This window comes from Ylistrum balloti, unplaced genomic scaffold (genome assembly GCF_031769215.1).
Source record: "Ylistrum balloti isolate Yb309-2 unplaced genomic scaffold, AGI_CSIRO_Ybal_v1 Utg370000, whole genome shotgun sequence".
Classification (NCBI taxonomy): Eukaryota; Metazoa; Mollusca; class Bivalvia; order Pectinida; family Pectinidae; genus Ylistrum; species Ylistrum balloti.
In genome coordinates, this window is record NW_026782078.1 from 645,001 (window position 1) to 663,624 (window position 18,624).

Consider the following 18,624-nt stretch of genomic DNA (forward strand, 5'->3'; position numbering starts at 1 on the left):
AATTTAACGATAACAAGCAAGCATATGAATAAAACTTCATCAGCATAAGGTTTAGATAGTTTGGTTAGAAATGTCGACAACGTAAACGCTATGACATCGATCTAAGCATCGATGATATTTCAATTTTTCCTTGAATCAAAACAAGTCAAATGGGATTGTTCACTCAGGACCATGCATTGCCAGCTGTGTCTCAGGATACACAATTAAAAATACAACAAATCTGAACTCCGTGAGCGACTGTGAGTGGTAAAAAAGACATAGCTTAGTTTGCTTGTTACACATAGAAGCTGTCATTCTAGGTATTGGCCGGGGCTTGTATTCATCTGTATCCTGCTCGCAGTGTAAATCTGCCCCGAGTTTTAATCTGTATCGGTAACACGTTTAGCTCCGCGATCGATGAAAATTGCATCTTTTAGAAATTCATGCTCAGAATGTCACAATATATCGCTTGATTTCCAGATCAAAAAGCAATCCCGTTGCTTTGATAAAGACGAATGTGTCTGGCTCCACTGTACAAACGATATGCAGAAACAGTTTTCCCGTGAGGTAATGACAATGCGTCTCTGTAGAGTCATTCCGCGGCGTGAGGTTCGTCATCCTAAGGAAAGTCAACTGATTGTGTCCTTCGGATGAATAGATTTCGCTCCAAACATGTCAATCATTTTCTTTATAAATTTCTGTACCTGTTCAAATAACACTGTTGACTAAAGCCTTCTACGTCATCGCTGACCCCTTCTCCACCTAGTCTTCAGACCTAATCCCTCTCTTCAAATATTCCTTCTGGCCCCTTCTATAACTCATTTTCGACCGATCACTTTTCTGGCCTATCAATTCCATCACCGAACACTCAACATCTCAGACCGCATCCCTCTCTTCGGACTAGTATGTACACAACACAGTGCTGTTCAATCGAAAGGCTCTCATCCATTTTAAGATCAATTGTAATATAAAATGAATTCCTTAAAAAAATCAGATGTTTCCGGCTATATATTTTTAAGATGCACTGATGATATACGAATTCCCAAAGAAGGCAAGTTCTTTTTCCGGAGAAAATAAACGTATTCAATCTTCCAATAGTTCGGATGATTACTAAGAGAATGAAAAATGGCTGTTTTTACTGTTATAGACATTCTTCTTAAGTGACAAATACGTACCGTAAAACCAGTTCACGGCGATGGCCTCACAGAAACAGATGAAGATGAGGGATATTGGAGCGGCATGGCGATCCAACAGATTGATGACAAACTGGCCCCCCTAAACACGTGGCAAGGAGACAATCAATCATTTAAGAAATACAGATACATTGTTTATATTTGGAAAGAAACTTTACCGATTCCGCCCTTACAAACAATATTCCGACGGATTTATTTTCATGTTTTCTGTTATCCTTTCATTTTTGTTCCCAAAAAAAGAGAGCATGACTGTTGATCTCAGAATTCTACAAAAGACACACAAGTGAGTTGGACCTTTTAATACAAACTTAGAATAAGATGAAAAAGAGCGAAACACTGAATTAAACTGCACCATACAACTGTTTCGTCCTTCTAGAACTCGCCAGTGATGCTAAGGGCCTAAATTTTGAAATCCAAAATGATCGCAAGAAAAACTAGATCAGAAGGTGCACTTGCCCCACAGTTCATTAATTTTGTATTTTTAATATATAAGAGAATTTAAGAGTACATTTACATATTCTGAACTGTCTAACTATTCGAAAGAATGAAAGCATGGCATGCAGTTTACGGCAAACTTCGAGGACAAAAAATCCACCAGCAGTTTCTTCCACCTGTGATCTCGAAGGTTGTGCAAAAGGAAAAAAGTGAACAGCACGTTATTATCAATGATCAACCGCGCCCGATTTGGTTCAAGCTTTCTTTTTAATGATCTATAATTACTTTTCATAATCTTCACCTGATTAACTGTAAAGTTGTTAATTAAGTTGGTATAACGACTTACGTATGTGGTTGTGGATATAGCACCGAGGAAACAGTACACGACCAGGGCCAACACAAACAGTTCCCGTCTGTTTCTGACCACACCAAAATTATCACACACAGCCGTGATGACCGCCTCCAATCCCCCAAACTGAAACCACGCAAATATAAGAAAGTCAGCAGTATTTAAAGGACGTGTAAAATTGCTTAATTGTAATCATATCTTGATACTGTGTTTGATTTTTCTCTTCAGATATCATTTTCAAATACAAAAACAAGCTATCATAACGTAGTGTTCCGTTCATATGGAGTACAAAGATTTAATTGAATACCAATATTTAACTTATACACAGATTGTAGTTTTTTTCTTCAGGATGCATATATAGAAGATGATGAATGTGGATACCGCTATGCGGTTGAAATGAGTTTACAAATGTTTACGATAGCCTCACGGTTACAATCACAGACATGTTAACATTCTTCCTATAATATTATTCTCAGTTATTTTCTTTAGAATCTAAGCTGTCTAGCATTTCGTATTTAACACATTAGTTTATGATTGTAATGTACTCCAGCGGCAATCGACTGAGTTTCAGAACCAAATTGTGGAAATAATCAGGAAAGGACTTACTTAATAAAGCTAAGTTCCAACCACATATTTTGAATGTTTTGAAACAATATCACTTTAGTTTCGTGAACTAACAAATCACGTACTATTTAATTATACTCCATACTCAGAACAAGATCACGTAAAAAACTCACCGTACTATCTAAACCAAGCGTTATCAACATTAGGAAGAAGATAATGGACCAAAATATGGAACCATCTAATGTCGCAATGGCTTCTGGGTACACGACGAAAACAAGACCTGGTCCTGCAATACAAAATGTTATATTTCAATCCTAATAATGTCGTGGGCCTGCAGTACACAACATACAAAGGTACTTGTACATGTAAATTGTATAATTGTAAATAGGGGCCAAAAACATGGATTCCGCATTGAGAACACAATGTTTGCAGAATCGGACAATTAAAGATGGTCCATTTGGGTGATTCTTCATTTGTCAGATGCAAAACAATAATTATAGATAATTTCATAGTAGCCTTATTTTCCGCATGAATTCATTTACCTCAGATTCTAACTTCCATCCCGTATACCCGAAATATTAATATTTTACTATAAGGAGTTACTGGTTAATGCATATTCATAAAAGATATGAGTGGGTATAACGGATCAGTTTTGATAGTTCCTTTCAGTGTTTAGCATATACGTCCACGGACTCTAACCATAAGTTCACTAAATGCTAATTTCACTCAGCGAACAAAGCCAAAAAAAATCAGATATCAGTATGTCAACACAATCAAAATCCAAACTCAAACTCATTGAAACTAGGGCAAAATATTAAGAATCCTGAAAATAGCAAGGATAATAAGACCAGGTGTTCCGGAAGAGTAAGACTAAATCGTTCTATGAAATGTATATGATTGAAATGTGAACACATTTGGTCACTTTTAATAAAGCCAACGATCTCAATATATACAATCCTGTATACATTATAAGTGAAGCTTTCATAAGACAAAACAATTTTGAAATGAGAAAAAAAAGAGGTTTAAAACCTCGTATCCCGAAGACAATTTGAAACCGTTGTAAACAACGACAGCTGTCGTCCATCGTTCTAGATGTCTGGCATATCCAGATGTGTTCACTCCATTATCACTTAGATCATTTATTTGTGCGAACACATAACATGTGCAATCCACACCTGTTATAATCTATGTAAAATGAAATGAGCCATCCTTAAGGTACTAGTTGAAGTCTTGCATTCTATACCGTTGTTAGGTTGTCCACATGAGACTTTGGTTATACAAAATGTAGCTCAGAACAAAAAAAATATGAGTTCTCAGTCTTTTGGTGTACCGTAATGAGCATTTTCGTAATTATTTTCATTCCAATTTTCAATTTGTACCTTTCGTGTACTTTAATGAGCATTTTCGTAATTATTTTCATTCCAATTTTCAATTTGGGCCTTTGGTGTACCGTAATGAGCATTTTCGTAATTATTTTCATTCCAATTTTAAATTTGTACCTTCCGTGTACTTTAATGAGCATTTTCGTAATTATTTTCATTCCAATTTTCAATTTGTACCTTTCGTGTACTTTAATGTGCATTTTCGTAATTATTTTCATTCCAATTTTCAATTTGGGCCTTTGGTGTACCGTAATGAGCATTTTCGTAATTATTTTCATTCCAATTTTCAATTTGTACCTTCCGTGTACTTTAATGAGCATTTTCGTAATTATTTTCATTCCAATTTTCAATTTGTACCTTCCGTGTACTTTAATGAGCATTTTCGTAATTATTTTCATTCCAATTTTCAATTTGTACCTTTCGTGTACTTTAATGAGCATTTTCGTAATTATTTTCATTCCAATTTTCAATTTGTACCTTTCGTGTACTTTAATGAGCATTTTCGTAATTATTTTCATTCCAATTTTCAATTTGTACCTTTCGTGTACTTTAATGAGCATTTTCGTAATTATTTTCATTCCAATTTTCAATTTGGGCCTTTGGTGTACCGTAATGTGCATTTTCGTAAATGCCAATTTTCAATGTGTGCCGGATCTATTGCTGCAAAAAAAGGCAATTTTAATATTTGTATATCTGTAAATTCATAATGTTTTATCATTTTGGTCCAAAATATACATTGAAACTTGATAATTAACAGATATTGCACACATTCCTGTACGTAGGTTTTAGAAATAAGACACCCCGGGGATGTTTTTTCTGTAGGTAGAATCTGATTAGCCGAAATTGTACACAGCAAGCATTGCAAGCAACGTACGCAAAAAAAGGAATCGACAACTCATTTCTGTGGTCTTTTTATAAATCTGTCTAGGCATCACAAGGATCACCGATATACACCAACACACCAGAAATTTGACGTTTGAATCAAAACCCAATGCAGGTGCGGTACTGTACACAAAGGACTTAATGTTCCTTCCTCCACCGAATTTCCCGTTACCAGAAAACCACTGTTTCAATCAATAAACTCTTGCATAGACAATGCACGTGTATTGTTTACAAACAACTGGGGGTGTGTCTGAAAGCAGTACATGTGAGATCCTGGCAACTGAGATGCCGCCGTTGATATGAAGAAAATGTCTGCGATTCGCCCTAACCACCGCCATTAACCTTACGATGAGGAATGTTGCTGATACAATCGTTCACCAATCTCATTGGTATCTCCGAAATGTCACTAATCTCGCAAGGTATGACATTAAGGCTTTTATTCTTGGTATCTAATGAATTTGGGTCATCTAGTTTTATGAACAGTACTTTGAGAATAGAAAACATATAAGTATGACGTCATTATTTTTGTGGTGCGTACTAACCTTCGACGGCGACCTTGTCAATATCCCGGCTCTGTTGCAGTGCCATATAGCCGAGCACCGAGAACACAACAAATCCCGCCAAAAAACTCGTGAGGCAGTTTATCACGCTCGTTACCATGGCGTCTCTGTTGGGAACAAAATAAAAAAAAATATCCTATCAGAGAGCTTTGAATAAAATCATTTGGGAAAAAATAAGATGAGTATGACTACATACTCAGCAAAAACTATGATTTGCGAGTGATTTTCATTTTGTATGCCAAGAGGTTAAGAGGAGAAGGGACCACAATGTACTGGCAGTGTGCATCGTAGCGCTTTATCGCTCTAAGGCTCACAGTCAAGGCAAATTTGTATGAATAATAGACATACACGAGGTGTTGGAAGATGTTTACAAGTTTTTATTCTTGAAATTGGTTTCATTATCTGTCGATGGATCTGCGACATGTGCTGGAATGAAAATTTGAGATTTATCACCACTGACTGATGGAGATTGTAGGCCATCCATATCCTCCGCAAAACCACCTACACAGCAGGCCGAGAGAGTGAAGACATGCCTAAAATCATTGCCAAACACAAATACATCACTTCGTCTTTCATCCTGTAGATTAAATGTTGTCAAATGGGAACCTTCACTATAGAATGATTCTGTCGACCTTCAATTTCTGTACAGTGAAAATAAAGTTCAGTGACGTAACGCCTCCGAAAATCTCTCATACATTCTATATATTTTTGTAGAACAAAATCGGTACAGAAACCTGCCCCGTCCTACATAATTACATTGAAGATTTCTTAGTCGTACATATACACGGTTAATTTACTCAACTGGATATTTACAGCAATGAGTTTATAATTATACATATATATATTTAAAGGTAAATGAAAGGATAATCGCTAAATAATTTTTATCTTATTACAAAAGATCCAGTTGGTATATAATATTTGATAAGGGTGAACTTTTGAAAAACATAGGTTGGTTATTACATCAGATGAGCGTAACAATGGTTTATCACGATATCACAGTTACAGCAGAGTTAAGCTGAGTATAACATTGATCATTTACGTAATACAAACTACAGCAGTGTTAATCTGGGCAGAACACTGATTACTTATGCGATACAAATTACAGTAGAGTTAGGCTGGGCGTAACACTGATTGATTACGCAATACAAATTACAGTAGAGTTAGGCTGGGCATAACACTGATTGGTTACGCAATACAAATTACAGTAGAGTTAGGCTGGGCGTAACACTGATTGGTCACGCAATACAAATTACAGTAGAGTTAGGCTGGGCGTAACACTGATTGGTCACGCAATACAAATTACAGTAGAGTTAGGCTGGGCGTAACACTGATTGGTCACGCAATACAAATTACAGTAGAGTTAGGCTGGGCATAACACTGATTGGTCACGCAATACAAAGTACAGTAGAGTTAGGCTGGGCATAACACTGATTGGTCACGCAATACAAATTACAGTAGAGTTAGGCTGGGCATAACACTGATTGGTCACGCAATACAAATTACAGTAGAGTTAGGCTGGGCGTAACACTGATTGGTCACGCAATACAAATTACAGTAGAGTTAGGCTGGGCGTAACACTGATTGGTCACGCAATACAAATTACAGTAGAGTTAGGCTGGGCATAACACTGATTGGTTACGCAATACAAATTACAGTAGAGTTAGTCTGGGCATAACCCTGATTGATTACGCAATACAAATTACAGTAGAGTTAGGCTGGGCGTAACACTGATTGGTCACGCAATACAAATTACAGTAGAGTTAGGCTGGGCATAACACTGATTGGTCACGCAATACAAATTACAGTAGAGTTAGGCTGGGCATAACACTGATTTGATTATGCAATACAAAGTACAGTAGAGTTAGGCTGGGCGTAACACTGATTGGTCACGCAATACAAATTACAGTAGAGTTAGGCTGGGCATTAGACAGATCACGCTATAAAAGTAACAATACAGTTCCATAAGGCTTAAGACTGCTTTCTGTTTTTCACAACTGCTCTGTACTTACAAATAACAATTGTTGTTGAATTTGTTGTAGCTGGAAAGAGCCAACAAAGTCCCGAACCCTGGCCCAAGTGAGAAGAAGACCTGTGTAGCTGCATCTAACCATACCTGAAGAACAACATGTAATTGTTTTAACCGATTGTGAAACACTTAACGGACAAAACATCAACACAAATTTCCGACAAAAAGCAACTGAAAACATGAGGTAATATTTCAAAACTTTTAGGTAAAGGAAATTTTGTTACAAATTTTCAGTGAATGATTTAAAGCAATCACTAAAACAACTATGCAATATCTATCGAAACCATTCAATCAAATGCTAATGTTGATAACACACGCTATCTTAATTATATAGATAAACCACGTGACTTATCGAGACAGTAATACATGGAGTATGGCAACTTACGTTTACATCGTTAAGGCGATGCCACTGCGGCCGAAGATAGTACAAGACTCCTTTGGCAGCACCGGGGAGGGTGCATCCCCGAATGAGGAGGATGAATAAGACTATGTATGGTAAAGTCGCGGTTACCCACACTGCCTGATCAAGGTAAAACAGAGCGGGGGTTAATGTAATATCAACATTATAGAATACGGACAGGTTTGTAACTAACCCTGTCTGACAACATACTCTAAGTAAACAATATCTATACCAGAGGGACAGGTTTGTTACTAGCCCTGTCTGACAACTTGCTCAAGTTAAATGATATCGATACCAGAGGGACAGGTTTGTTACTAACCCTGTCTGACAACCTACTCAAGTTGAACAATATCTATACCAGAGGGTCAGGTTTGTTACTAACCCTGTCTGACAACATACTCTAAGTAAACAATATCTATACCAGAGGGACAGGTTTGTTACTAACCCTGTCAGACAACCTGCTCAAGTTAAACAATATCTATACCAGAGGGACAGGTTTGTTACTAACCCTGTCTGACAATCTGCTCAAAATAAACAATATCTATACCAGAGGGACAGGTTTGTTACTAACCCTGTCAGACAACCTGCTCAAGTTAAACAATATCTATACCAGAGGGACAGGTTTGTTACTAACCCTGTCAGACAACCTACTCAAAGTAAACAATTGTAATACCAGTCCGTCTTACGGCAGGGTTCTCGTAAAACAAGACATGCTACTCAATGAAACGAATCAATATGCGATTACACAATGTTTAAACCGGTGGCCTAATTATAAAACAACTGATGAATTACTATGGTTTCAGACCCATTAATACAAAGTAACGGTGACCTCTCTTTCCCCAGGATTTCCTTTCTTTCCACAACCAGAAGTTGGACTTTGATTCCACAAGACTTCATGCCCTTCCAAAAAAAGAACAAAGTAATAGTATCCTACCTTTCCCGGGAATTTATCGATCTTCCACAAACAGAACAAAGTAATAGCGACCTACCTTTCCCGAGGACTTAATGCCCTCCCACAAACAGAACAAAGTAATAGCGACCTACCTTTCCCGAGGACGTAATGCCCTCCCACAAACAGAACAAAGTAATAGCGACCTACCTTTCCCGAGGACTTAATGCCCTTCCTTCCACAAACAGAACAAAGTAATAGCGACCTACCTTTCCCGAGGACTTAATGCCCTTCCACAAACAGAACAAAGTAATAGCGACCTACCTTTCCCGAGGACTTAATGCCCTTCCACAAACAGAACAAAGTAATAGCGACCTACCTTTCCCGAGGACGTAATGCCCTCCCACAAACAGAACAAAGTAATAGCGACCTACCTTTCCCGAGGACTTAATGCCTTTCCACAAACAGAACAAAGTAATAGCGACCTACCTTTCCCGAGGACTTAATGCCCTCCCACAAACAGAACAAAGTAATAGCGACCTACCTTTCCCGAGGACTTAATGCCCTTCCACAAACAGAACAAAGTAATAGCGACCTACCTTTCCCGAGGACGTAATGCCCTTCCTTCCACAAACAGAACAAAGTAATAGCGACCTACCTTTCCCGAGGACTTAATGCCCTTCCTTCCACAAACAGAACAAAGTAATAGCGACCTACCTTTCCCGAGGACTTAATGTCCTTCCACAAACAGAACAAAGTAATAGCGACCTACCTTTCCCGAGGACTTAATGTCCTTCCACAAACAGAACAAAGTAATAGCGACCTACCTTTCCCGAGGACTTAATGCCCTTCCTTCCACAAACAGAACAAAGTAATAGCGACCTACCTTTCCCGAGGACTTAATGCCCTCCCACAAACAGAACAAAGTAATAGCGACCTACATTTCCCGAGGACTTAATGCCCTCCCACAAACAGAACAAAGTAATAGCGACCTACCTTTCCCGAGGACTTAATGCCTTCCCACAAACAGAACAAAGTAATAGCGACCTACCTTTCCCGAGGACGTAATGCCCTTCCTTCCACAAACAGAACAAAGTAATAGCGACCTACCTTTCCCGAGGACTTAATGCCTTTCCACTAACAGAACAAAGTAATAGCGACCTACCTTTCCCGAGGACTTAATGCCCTTCCTCCCACAAACAGAACAAAGTAATAGCGACCTACCTTTCCCGAGGACGTAATGCCTTTCCACAAACAGAACAAAGTAATAGCGACCTACCTTTCCCGAGGACTTAATGCCCTTCCTTCCACAAACAGAACAAAGTAATAGCGACCTACCTTTCCCGAGGACTTAATGCCCTTCCACAAACAGAACAAAGTAATAGCGACCTACCTTTCCCGAGGACTTAATGCCCTTCCTTCCACAAACAGAACAAAGTAATAGCGACCTACCTTTCCCGAGGACTTAATGCCCTCCCACAAACAGAACAAAGTAATAGCGACCTACCTTTCCCGAGGACTTAATGCCCTTCCTTCCACAAACAGAACAAAGTAATAGCGACCTACCTTTCCCGAGGACTTAATGCCCTCCCACAAACAGAACAAAGTAATAGCGACCTACCTTTCCCGAGGACTTAATGCCCTCCCACAAACAGAACAAAGTAATAGCGACCTACCTTTCCCGAGGACTTAATGCCCTTCCACAAACAGAACAAAGTAATAGCGACCTACCTTTCCCGAGGACTTAATGCCCTTCCTTCCACAAACAGAACAAAGTAATAGCGACCTACCTTTCCCGAGGACTTAATGCCCTTCCTTCCACAAACAGAACAAAGTAATAGCGACCTACCTTTCCCGAGGACTTAATGCCCTTCCACAAACAGAACAAAGTAATAGCGACCTACCTTTCCCGAGGACGTAATGCCCTTCCTTCCACAAACAGAACAAAGTAATAGCGACCTACCTTTCCCGACGACTTAATGCCTTCCCACAAACAGAACAAAGTAATAGCGACCTACCTTTCCCGAGGACGTAATGCCCTTCCTTCCATAAACAGAACAAAGTAATAGCGACCTACCTTTCCCGAGGACTTAATGCCTTTCCACTAACAGAACAAAGTAATAGCGACCTACCTTTCCCGAGGACTTAATGCCCTTCCTCCCACAAACAGAACAAAGTAATAGCGACCTACCTTTCCCGAGGACGTAATGCCTTTCCACTAACAGAACAAAGTAATAGCGACCTACCTTTCCCGAGGACTTAATGCCCTTCCTTCCACAAACAGAACAAAGTAATAGCGACCTACCTTTCCCGAGGACTTAATGCCCTTCCACAAACAGAACAAAGTAATAGCGACCTACCTTTCCCGAGGACTTAATGCCCTTCCTTCCACAAACAGAACAAAGTAATAGCGACCTACCTTTCCCGAGGACTTAATGCCCTCCCACAAACAGAACAAAGTAATAGCGACCTACCTTTCCCGAGGACTTAATGCCCTTCCTTCCACAAACAGAACAAAGTAATAGCGACCTACCTTTCCCGAGGACTTAATGCCCTCCCACAAACAGAACAAAGTAATAGCGACCTACCTTTCCCGAGGACTTAATGCCCTCCCACAAACAGAACAAAGTAATAGCGACCTACCTTTCCCGAGGACTTAATGCCCTTCCACAAACAGAACAAAGTAATAGCGACCTACCTTTCCCGAGGACTTAATGCCCTTCCTTCCACAAACAGAACAAAGTAATAGCGACCTACCTTTCCCGAGGACTTAATGCCCTTCCTTCCACAAACAGAACAAAGTAATAGCGACCTACCTTTCCCGAGGACTTAATGCCCTCCCACAAACAGAACAAAGTAATAGCGACCTACCTTTCCCGAGGACTTAATGCCCTTCCTTCCACAAACAGAACAAAGTAATAGCGACCTACCTTTCCCGAGGACTTAATGCCCTTCCACAAACAGAACAAAGTAATAGCGACCTACCTTTCCCGAGGACGTAATGCCCTTCCACAAACAGAACAAAGTAATAGCGACCTACCTTTCCCGAGGACGTAATGCCCTCCCACAAACAGAACAAAGTAATAGCGACCTACCTTTCCCGAGGACTTAATGCCCTTCCACAAACAGAACAAAGTAATAGCGACCTACCTTTCCCGAGGACTTAATGCCCTTCCACAAACAGAACAAAGTAATAGCGACCTACCTTTCCCGAGGACTTAATGCCCTCCCACAAACAGAACAAAGTAATAGCGACCTACCTTTCCCGAGGACGTAATGCCCTCCCACAAACAGAACAAAGTAATAGCGACCTACCTTTCCCGAGGACGTAATGCCCTCCCACAAACAGAACAAAGTAATAGCGACCTACCTTTCCCGAGGACGTAATGCCCTTCCTTCCACAAACAGAACAAAGTAATAGCGACCTACCTTTCCCGAGGACTTAATGCCCTTCCTTCCACAAACAGAACAAAGTAATAGCGACCTACCTTTCCCGAGGACTTAATGTCCTTCCACAAACAGAACAAAGTAATAGCGACCTACCTTTCCCGAGGACTTAATGTCCTTCCACAAACAGAACAAAGTAATAGCGACCTACCTTTCCCGAGGACTTAATGCCCTTCCTTCCACAAACAGAACAAAGTAATAGCGACCTACCTTTCCCGAGGACTTAATGCCCTCCCACAAACAGAACAAAGTAATAGCGACCTACATTTCCCGAGGACTTAATGCCCTCCCACAAACAGAACAAAGTAATAGCGACCTACCTTTCCCGAGGACTTAATGCCTTCCCACAAACAGAACAAAGTAATAGCGACCTACCTTTCCCGAGGACGTAATGCCCTTCCTTCCACAAACAGAACAAAGTAATAGCGACCTACCTTTCCCGAGGACTTAATGCCTTTCCACTAACAGAACAAAGTAATAGCGACCTACCTTTCCCGAGGACTTAATGCCCTTCCTCCCACAAACAGAACAAAGTAATAGCGACCTACCTTTCCCGAGGACGTAATGCCTTTCCACTAACAGAACAAAGTAATAGCGACCTACCTTTCCCGAGGACTTAATGCCCTTCCTTCCACAAACAGAACAAAGTAATAGCGACCTACCTTTCCCGAGGACTTCATGCCCTTCCACAAACAGAACAAAGTAATAGCGACCTACCTTTCCCGAGGACTTAATGCCCTTCCTTCCACAAACAGAACAAAGTAATAGCGACCTACCTTTCCCGAGGACTTAATGCCCTCCCACAAACAGAACAAAGTAATAGCGACCTACCTTTCCCGAGGACTTAATGCCCTTCCTTCCACAAACAGAACAAAGTAATAGCGACCTACCTTTCCCGAGGACTTAATGCCCTCCCACAAACAGAACAAAGTAATAGCGACCTACCTTTCCCGAGGACTTAATGCCCTCCCACAAACAGAACAAAGTAATAGCGACCTACCTTTCCCGAGGACTTAATGCCCTTCCACAAACAGAACAAAGTAATAGCGACCTACCTTTCCCGAGGACTTAATGCCCTTCCTTCCACAAACAGAACAAAGTAATAGCGACCTACCTTTCCCGAGGACTTAATGCCCTTCCTTCCACAAACAGAACAAAGTAATAGCGACCTACCTTTCCCGAGGACTTAATGCCCTTCCACAAACAGAACAAAGTAATAGCGACCTACCTTTCCCGAGGACGTAATGCCCTTCCTTCCACAAACAGAACAAAGTAATAGCGACCTACCTTTCCCGAGGACTTAATGCCCTTCCACAAACAGAACAAAGTAATAGCGACCTACCTTTCCCGAGGACTTAATGCCCTCCCACAAACAGAACAAAGTAATAGCGACCTACCTTTCCCGAGGACTTAATGCCCTTCCACTAACAGAACAAAGTAATAGCGACCTACCTTTCCCGAGGACTTAATGCCCTTCCTTCCACAAACAGAACAAAGTAATAGCGACCTACCTTTCCCGAGGACTTAATGCCCTTCCTTCCACAAACAGAACAAAGTAATAGCGACCTACCTTTCCCGAGGACTTAATGCCCTTCCACAAACAGAACAAAGTAATAGCGACCTACCTTTCCCGAGGACGTAATGCCCTTCCACAAACAGAACAAAGTAATAGCGACCTACCTTTCCCGAGGACGTAATGCCCTCCCACAAACAGAACAAAGTAATAGCGACCTACCTTTCCCGAGGACTTAATGCCCTTCCACAAACAGAACAAAGTAATAGCGACCTACCTTTCCCGAGGACTTAATGCCCTCCCACAAAGAGAACAAAGTAATAGCGACCTACCTTTCCCGAGGACTTAATGCCCTTCCACAAACAGAACAAAGTAATAGCGACCTACCTTTCCCGAGGACTTAATGCCCTTCCACAAACAGAACAAAGTAATAGCGACCTACCTTTCCCGAGGACTTAATGCCCTCCCACAAACAGAACAAAGTAATAGCGACCTACCTTTCCCGAGGACTTAATGCCCTTCCTTCCACTAACAGAACAAAGTAATAGCGACCTACCTTTCCCGAGGACTTAATGCCCTTCCTTCCACAAACAGAACAAAGTAATAGCGACCTACCTTTCCCGAGGACTTAATGCCCTTCCTTCCACAAACAGAACAAAGTAATAGCGACCTACCTTTCCCGAGGACTTAATGCCCTTCCTTCCACAAACAGAACAAAGTAATAGCGACCTACCTTTCCCGAGGACTTAATGCCCTTCCTTCCACAAACAGAACAAAGTAATAGCGACCTACCTTTCCCGAGGACTTAATGCCCTTCCACTAACAGAACAAAGTAATAGCGACCTACCTTTCCCGAGGACTTAATGCCCTCCCACAAACAGAACAAAGTAATAGCGACCTACCTTTCCCGAGGACTTAATGCCCTCCCACAAACAGAACAAAGTAATAGCGACCTACCTTTCCCGAGGACGTAATGCCCTTCCACAAACAGAACAAAGTAATAGCGACCTACCTTTCCCGAGGACGTAATGCCCTCCCACAAACAGAACAAAGTAATAGCGACCTACCTTTCCCGAGGACTTAATGCCCTTTCACTAACAGAACAAAGTAATAGCGACCTACCTTTCCCGAGGACTTAATGCCCTCCCACAAACAGAACAAAGTAATAGCGACCTACCTTTCCCGAGGACTTAATGCCTTTCCACAAACAAAAGTAGATGAGAACGAATACTCCCAACAGACACAACAACAGGTCCCACTTCGGTGGCCCAACGTACTCCACGCCTCTAGATTTGTCGATCTCCAGCACCTTGAATCTGAAATGAACCAAATCAAGGCACTAGTTTCACCAAACTATCGAACCGTTATTTAGAAGTGCTCATTGATTAAACAGGGCATAAACCATCACATTCTTCCACAATTCACATAAAGTCTTCTCAATATTGTACCACTACATCCATAGATATCAAACTAAAATTTCAATTGTAAAATGGCTGGTGACAGCGTTAGATCGATAAAATCTTAACCATCATTTTTAACCGATCAACATCTTTATCTTTACGTTGAATCACACCCTATCGTTCCTAATTGATAAATTCGATCTATGATTGGTTTCAGCTACTAGATGTTATAATGAAAACTGACACTTTCGATCGTGTAATTGATATATAATGACAAGAATGAAAACAATGATTGTCTTGTTTAAGTTAAAAATTAATAAATAAGGCTGATTTTGCCAAAGGTTTAAAAAAATTGAAAGGACTTCAAGTCAAAGTTATATTCAATGTTTATATTTGACCTATGTATTATTTTATATGATTTAGGCGAATTATAAAAAAGTCTGCTTGAGCACAAAATCTATGCTTGAGGATAAGAATGGATTCATGAATACGGGCCCAGGTATAATCTTACATGGAATACTCTCTGAACAACCACTTTCATGTATTAATCATGTCCCTCTTTGATACATTATGACCGTAGAGAGATTTATCTCCCCTTCAAACAAAAACACACGTCTTATAATGTATGCCATTCAGCAGAAAAAGTCTTTCATCAATATCCCCCCCCCCCCCCCGAAAAACATAAAAACATAAAAAAAAAAACAGAACACAACACACCTTTCCCCCTCACACACACCCCACCCCACTCCCTCACTCACAAAAACACACGTCTTATAATGTATGCCATTCAGCAGAAATAGTCTTTCATCAATACCTCCCCCCCTCCACCCCCCCACCCCACCCTGAAAAACATAAAAAAAAAAAAAACAGAACACAACACACCTTCTTCCCTCACACACACCCCATCCCACTCCCTCACTCACAAAAACACACGTCTTATAATGTATGCCATTCAGCAGAAATAGTCTTTCAATCAATACCCCCCCCCCCCCCGAAAAACATAAAAAAAAACAGAACACAACACACCTTCTTCCCTCACACACACCCCACCCCACTCCCTCACTCACAAAAACACACGTCTTATAATGTATGCCATTCAGCAGAAATAGTCTTTCATCAATATCCACCCCGAAAAACTTAAAAACATAAAAAAAAAAAAAAAAAAAAAAAACAGAACACCCCACTCCCTCACTCACAAAAACACACGTCATCATTGCGGCCAATTTCATTTCTCATCTAACATAAATGGCACTTGTGAGACTTACAGGTAGTACTCTGAAGCAGCCAGCATGGTTTGGTTGGTGATTTCAGATTTGTTGTAACCGTCCACTACTGAGACACAGTGTTGTGTGTTCCAATCGTTATTACAGTGTGTCCAGGGAACTTCCGCCCGGAACGACATGATGAAATAGTAAAGGGCGTACGCTATGATAGTGTTGTAGTACATCCCCACAAAGGTCGCCACAAAACATATCCCGTAACCCACACCTGTAAAAATATAAAAGGTAACTTATAAATATACTATAATACATATAGACATATATCTACTATAACACATATACCGTAACCCACACCTGTAAAATATAAAAGGTAACTTATAAATCTACTACAACACATATCCCGTAATACACACCTCTAAAAATATAAAAGGTAACTTATACATATACTATTTACATGTCGACAGGTAACTTATAAATATACTATAATACATATAGGCATAAATCTACTATAACACATATCCCGTAATACACATCTGTAAAAATATAAAAGGTAACTTATACATATACTATAATACATATAGACAATAACCTATTACAACACAAATCTTTAAACACACAAGACACGTGGAATGTTCGGTACTTGTAAACACACGTGATATCATCATATACACGTTTAAAACACGATTAATTCTAAACACATATAAGATATATACATAATTATTATATATATCTTTAAAAGATTACATCACATGACACTATATCAGGCAAAAGTAATGGTTTCTAAGGCTAAAGAGCCTAAATGGTACGTCATATATTAGTATGGCATTGAAGGTGATATAGCACCGTTGTCATGATATAGTGAGTTTAGGGTTTATAATCTCACCTGTAAGGTCGTTCAGTACGGAAACCGTGTATTGTGAGTTTAGAGTTGACCGGCTCACAGGCAGGGTCATATGACACCGTAACTATGATATTGTGAGTTTAGAGTTGACCGGCTTACAGGCAGGGTCATATGGCACGGTTACCATGGTATTGTGAGTTTAGAGTTCACAGGCTCACCGACAGGGTCATATGGCACCGTAACTATGGTATTGTGAGTTTAGAGTTGACCGGCTCACCGGCAGGGTCATATGGCACGGTTACCATGGTATTGTGAGTTTAAGGCTTATCACTTCACAGACAAGGTCAGATGGCACTTGGCGTGTGGTTAGGGCTTGCAGCCTCATCGAAGACGTCGTATGACACTGTAGCTATGATGTTGTGCGGTTAGGGTTTGAAGCTTCACAGTTAACACTATATGACACTTTACCTTGGTCTTATATAGTAAGAGTTTGACGCCTCATCGGTTACATACGACACTGTAACCATGGTTTTGTCTGGTTAAGGATGACTTCCTCATCCGTAAGGTGATATGACACCGTTACCATGGTATTGTATGGTCAAAGATTTCCACCTTATCGGTTAGGTCATGACACCTTTGTCATTTAAGGCCTATAACTACGGTCACGTGAAATCATTACGTTTGGACGTTTATGATTTTACCATTACATGAAATTGACGGAAATAAACACAGTTTTAGACAGTAAATACAGCTTCCCTTTCAAGTATCACCACATCGTCAAAGTGGCTGTTCTATCAAATGTGCAGTACGGCTGGTAAAACCAATGTATTACATTAAACATAGAAAAATTGCAGGATGTGCCACCAGTGAACTGTTATGGAATATGATATTCGTTATAATTGTCAGGACAATGTTGTTGAGTTAGTCTCATTGATTAGATTAGATGTTTCTGCCATCAAGATATTGTGTTTTAATGGTTTATCCTTTTTACTGAAAAATTAACACACTTGTTTTTCACTCCTACACTGAAAAACAGAATGTCCTTTAACACTTGAGTCCTGATGTTTTCATTATTACTATTTTAACGCAGACATTATCCGGCCGTTTGTATATGGATAGTCCTAACCAGTATCACGTAATCTGGATCAAATATATCGTTTTACCAATAGCAGTGATGCTGGTCAATTTTGTCGGCCTGTTTGACATGCTAGAGCAATTATTTCTAATGTGTTGTGTAATATTAAACTAACAAATTAAAAGATTGAGAAATGCGTTATGGACAGAAAAACTAGAATGACATTTGTATTACAAACAACCGACTAGCTCTCCCAGACTTGGCTGAAAGGAACGACAACTCTTGTAATTATCATCATACTATATACAATGTATTTCATTGTTTAAAATATCTTAATGTATCATGATTATAAAATACTTCTATATATTATGGATTTAGTTTAATTATGTTTTTGACAACAATTGTTTTTATTCGTTCAGCACAAGCCCACACACGGTATTACTGTATTTTGAGTAAATATTTACATGTG

The 18,624-nt window shown here is 39.9% G+C and overlaps 1 protein-coding gene across 1 annotated transcript in view; it reads right to left on the bottom strand.

Annotated features, from left to right (window-relative positions):
• Window positions 1–18,624, bottom strand: part of LOC132548055 (sodium-dependent serotonin transporter-like) — a 71,274-nt gene that overhangs the window by 7,992 nt on the left and 44,658 nt on the right. Inside the window, exons 4-11 of the mRNA XM_060211880.1 lie at window positions 16,285–16,507; window positions 14,797–14,935; window positions 7,756–7,890; window positions 7,354–7,457; window positions 5,327–5,451; window positions 2,694–2,806; window positions 1,954–2,082; window positions 1,155–1,254 (exon numbers count right to left, since the gene is read on the bottom strand). Of these exons, the coding sequence (XP_060067863.1) occupies window positions 1,155–1,254; window positions 1,954–2,082; window positions 2,694–2,806; window positions 5,327–5,451; window positions 7,354–7,457; window positions 7,756–7,890; window positions 14,797–14,935; window positions 16,285–16,507 (1,068 nt within the window). The remainder of the gene's footprint in view (window positions 1–1,154; window positions 1,255–1,953; window positions 2,083–2,693; window positions 2,807–5,326; window positions 5,452–7,353; window positions 7,458–7,755; window positions 7,891–14,796; window positions 14,936–16,284; window positions 16,508–18,624) is intronic.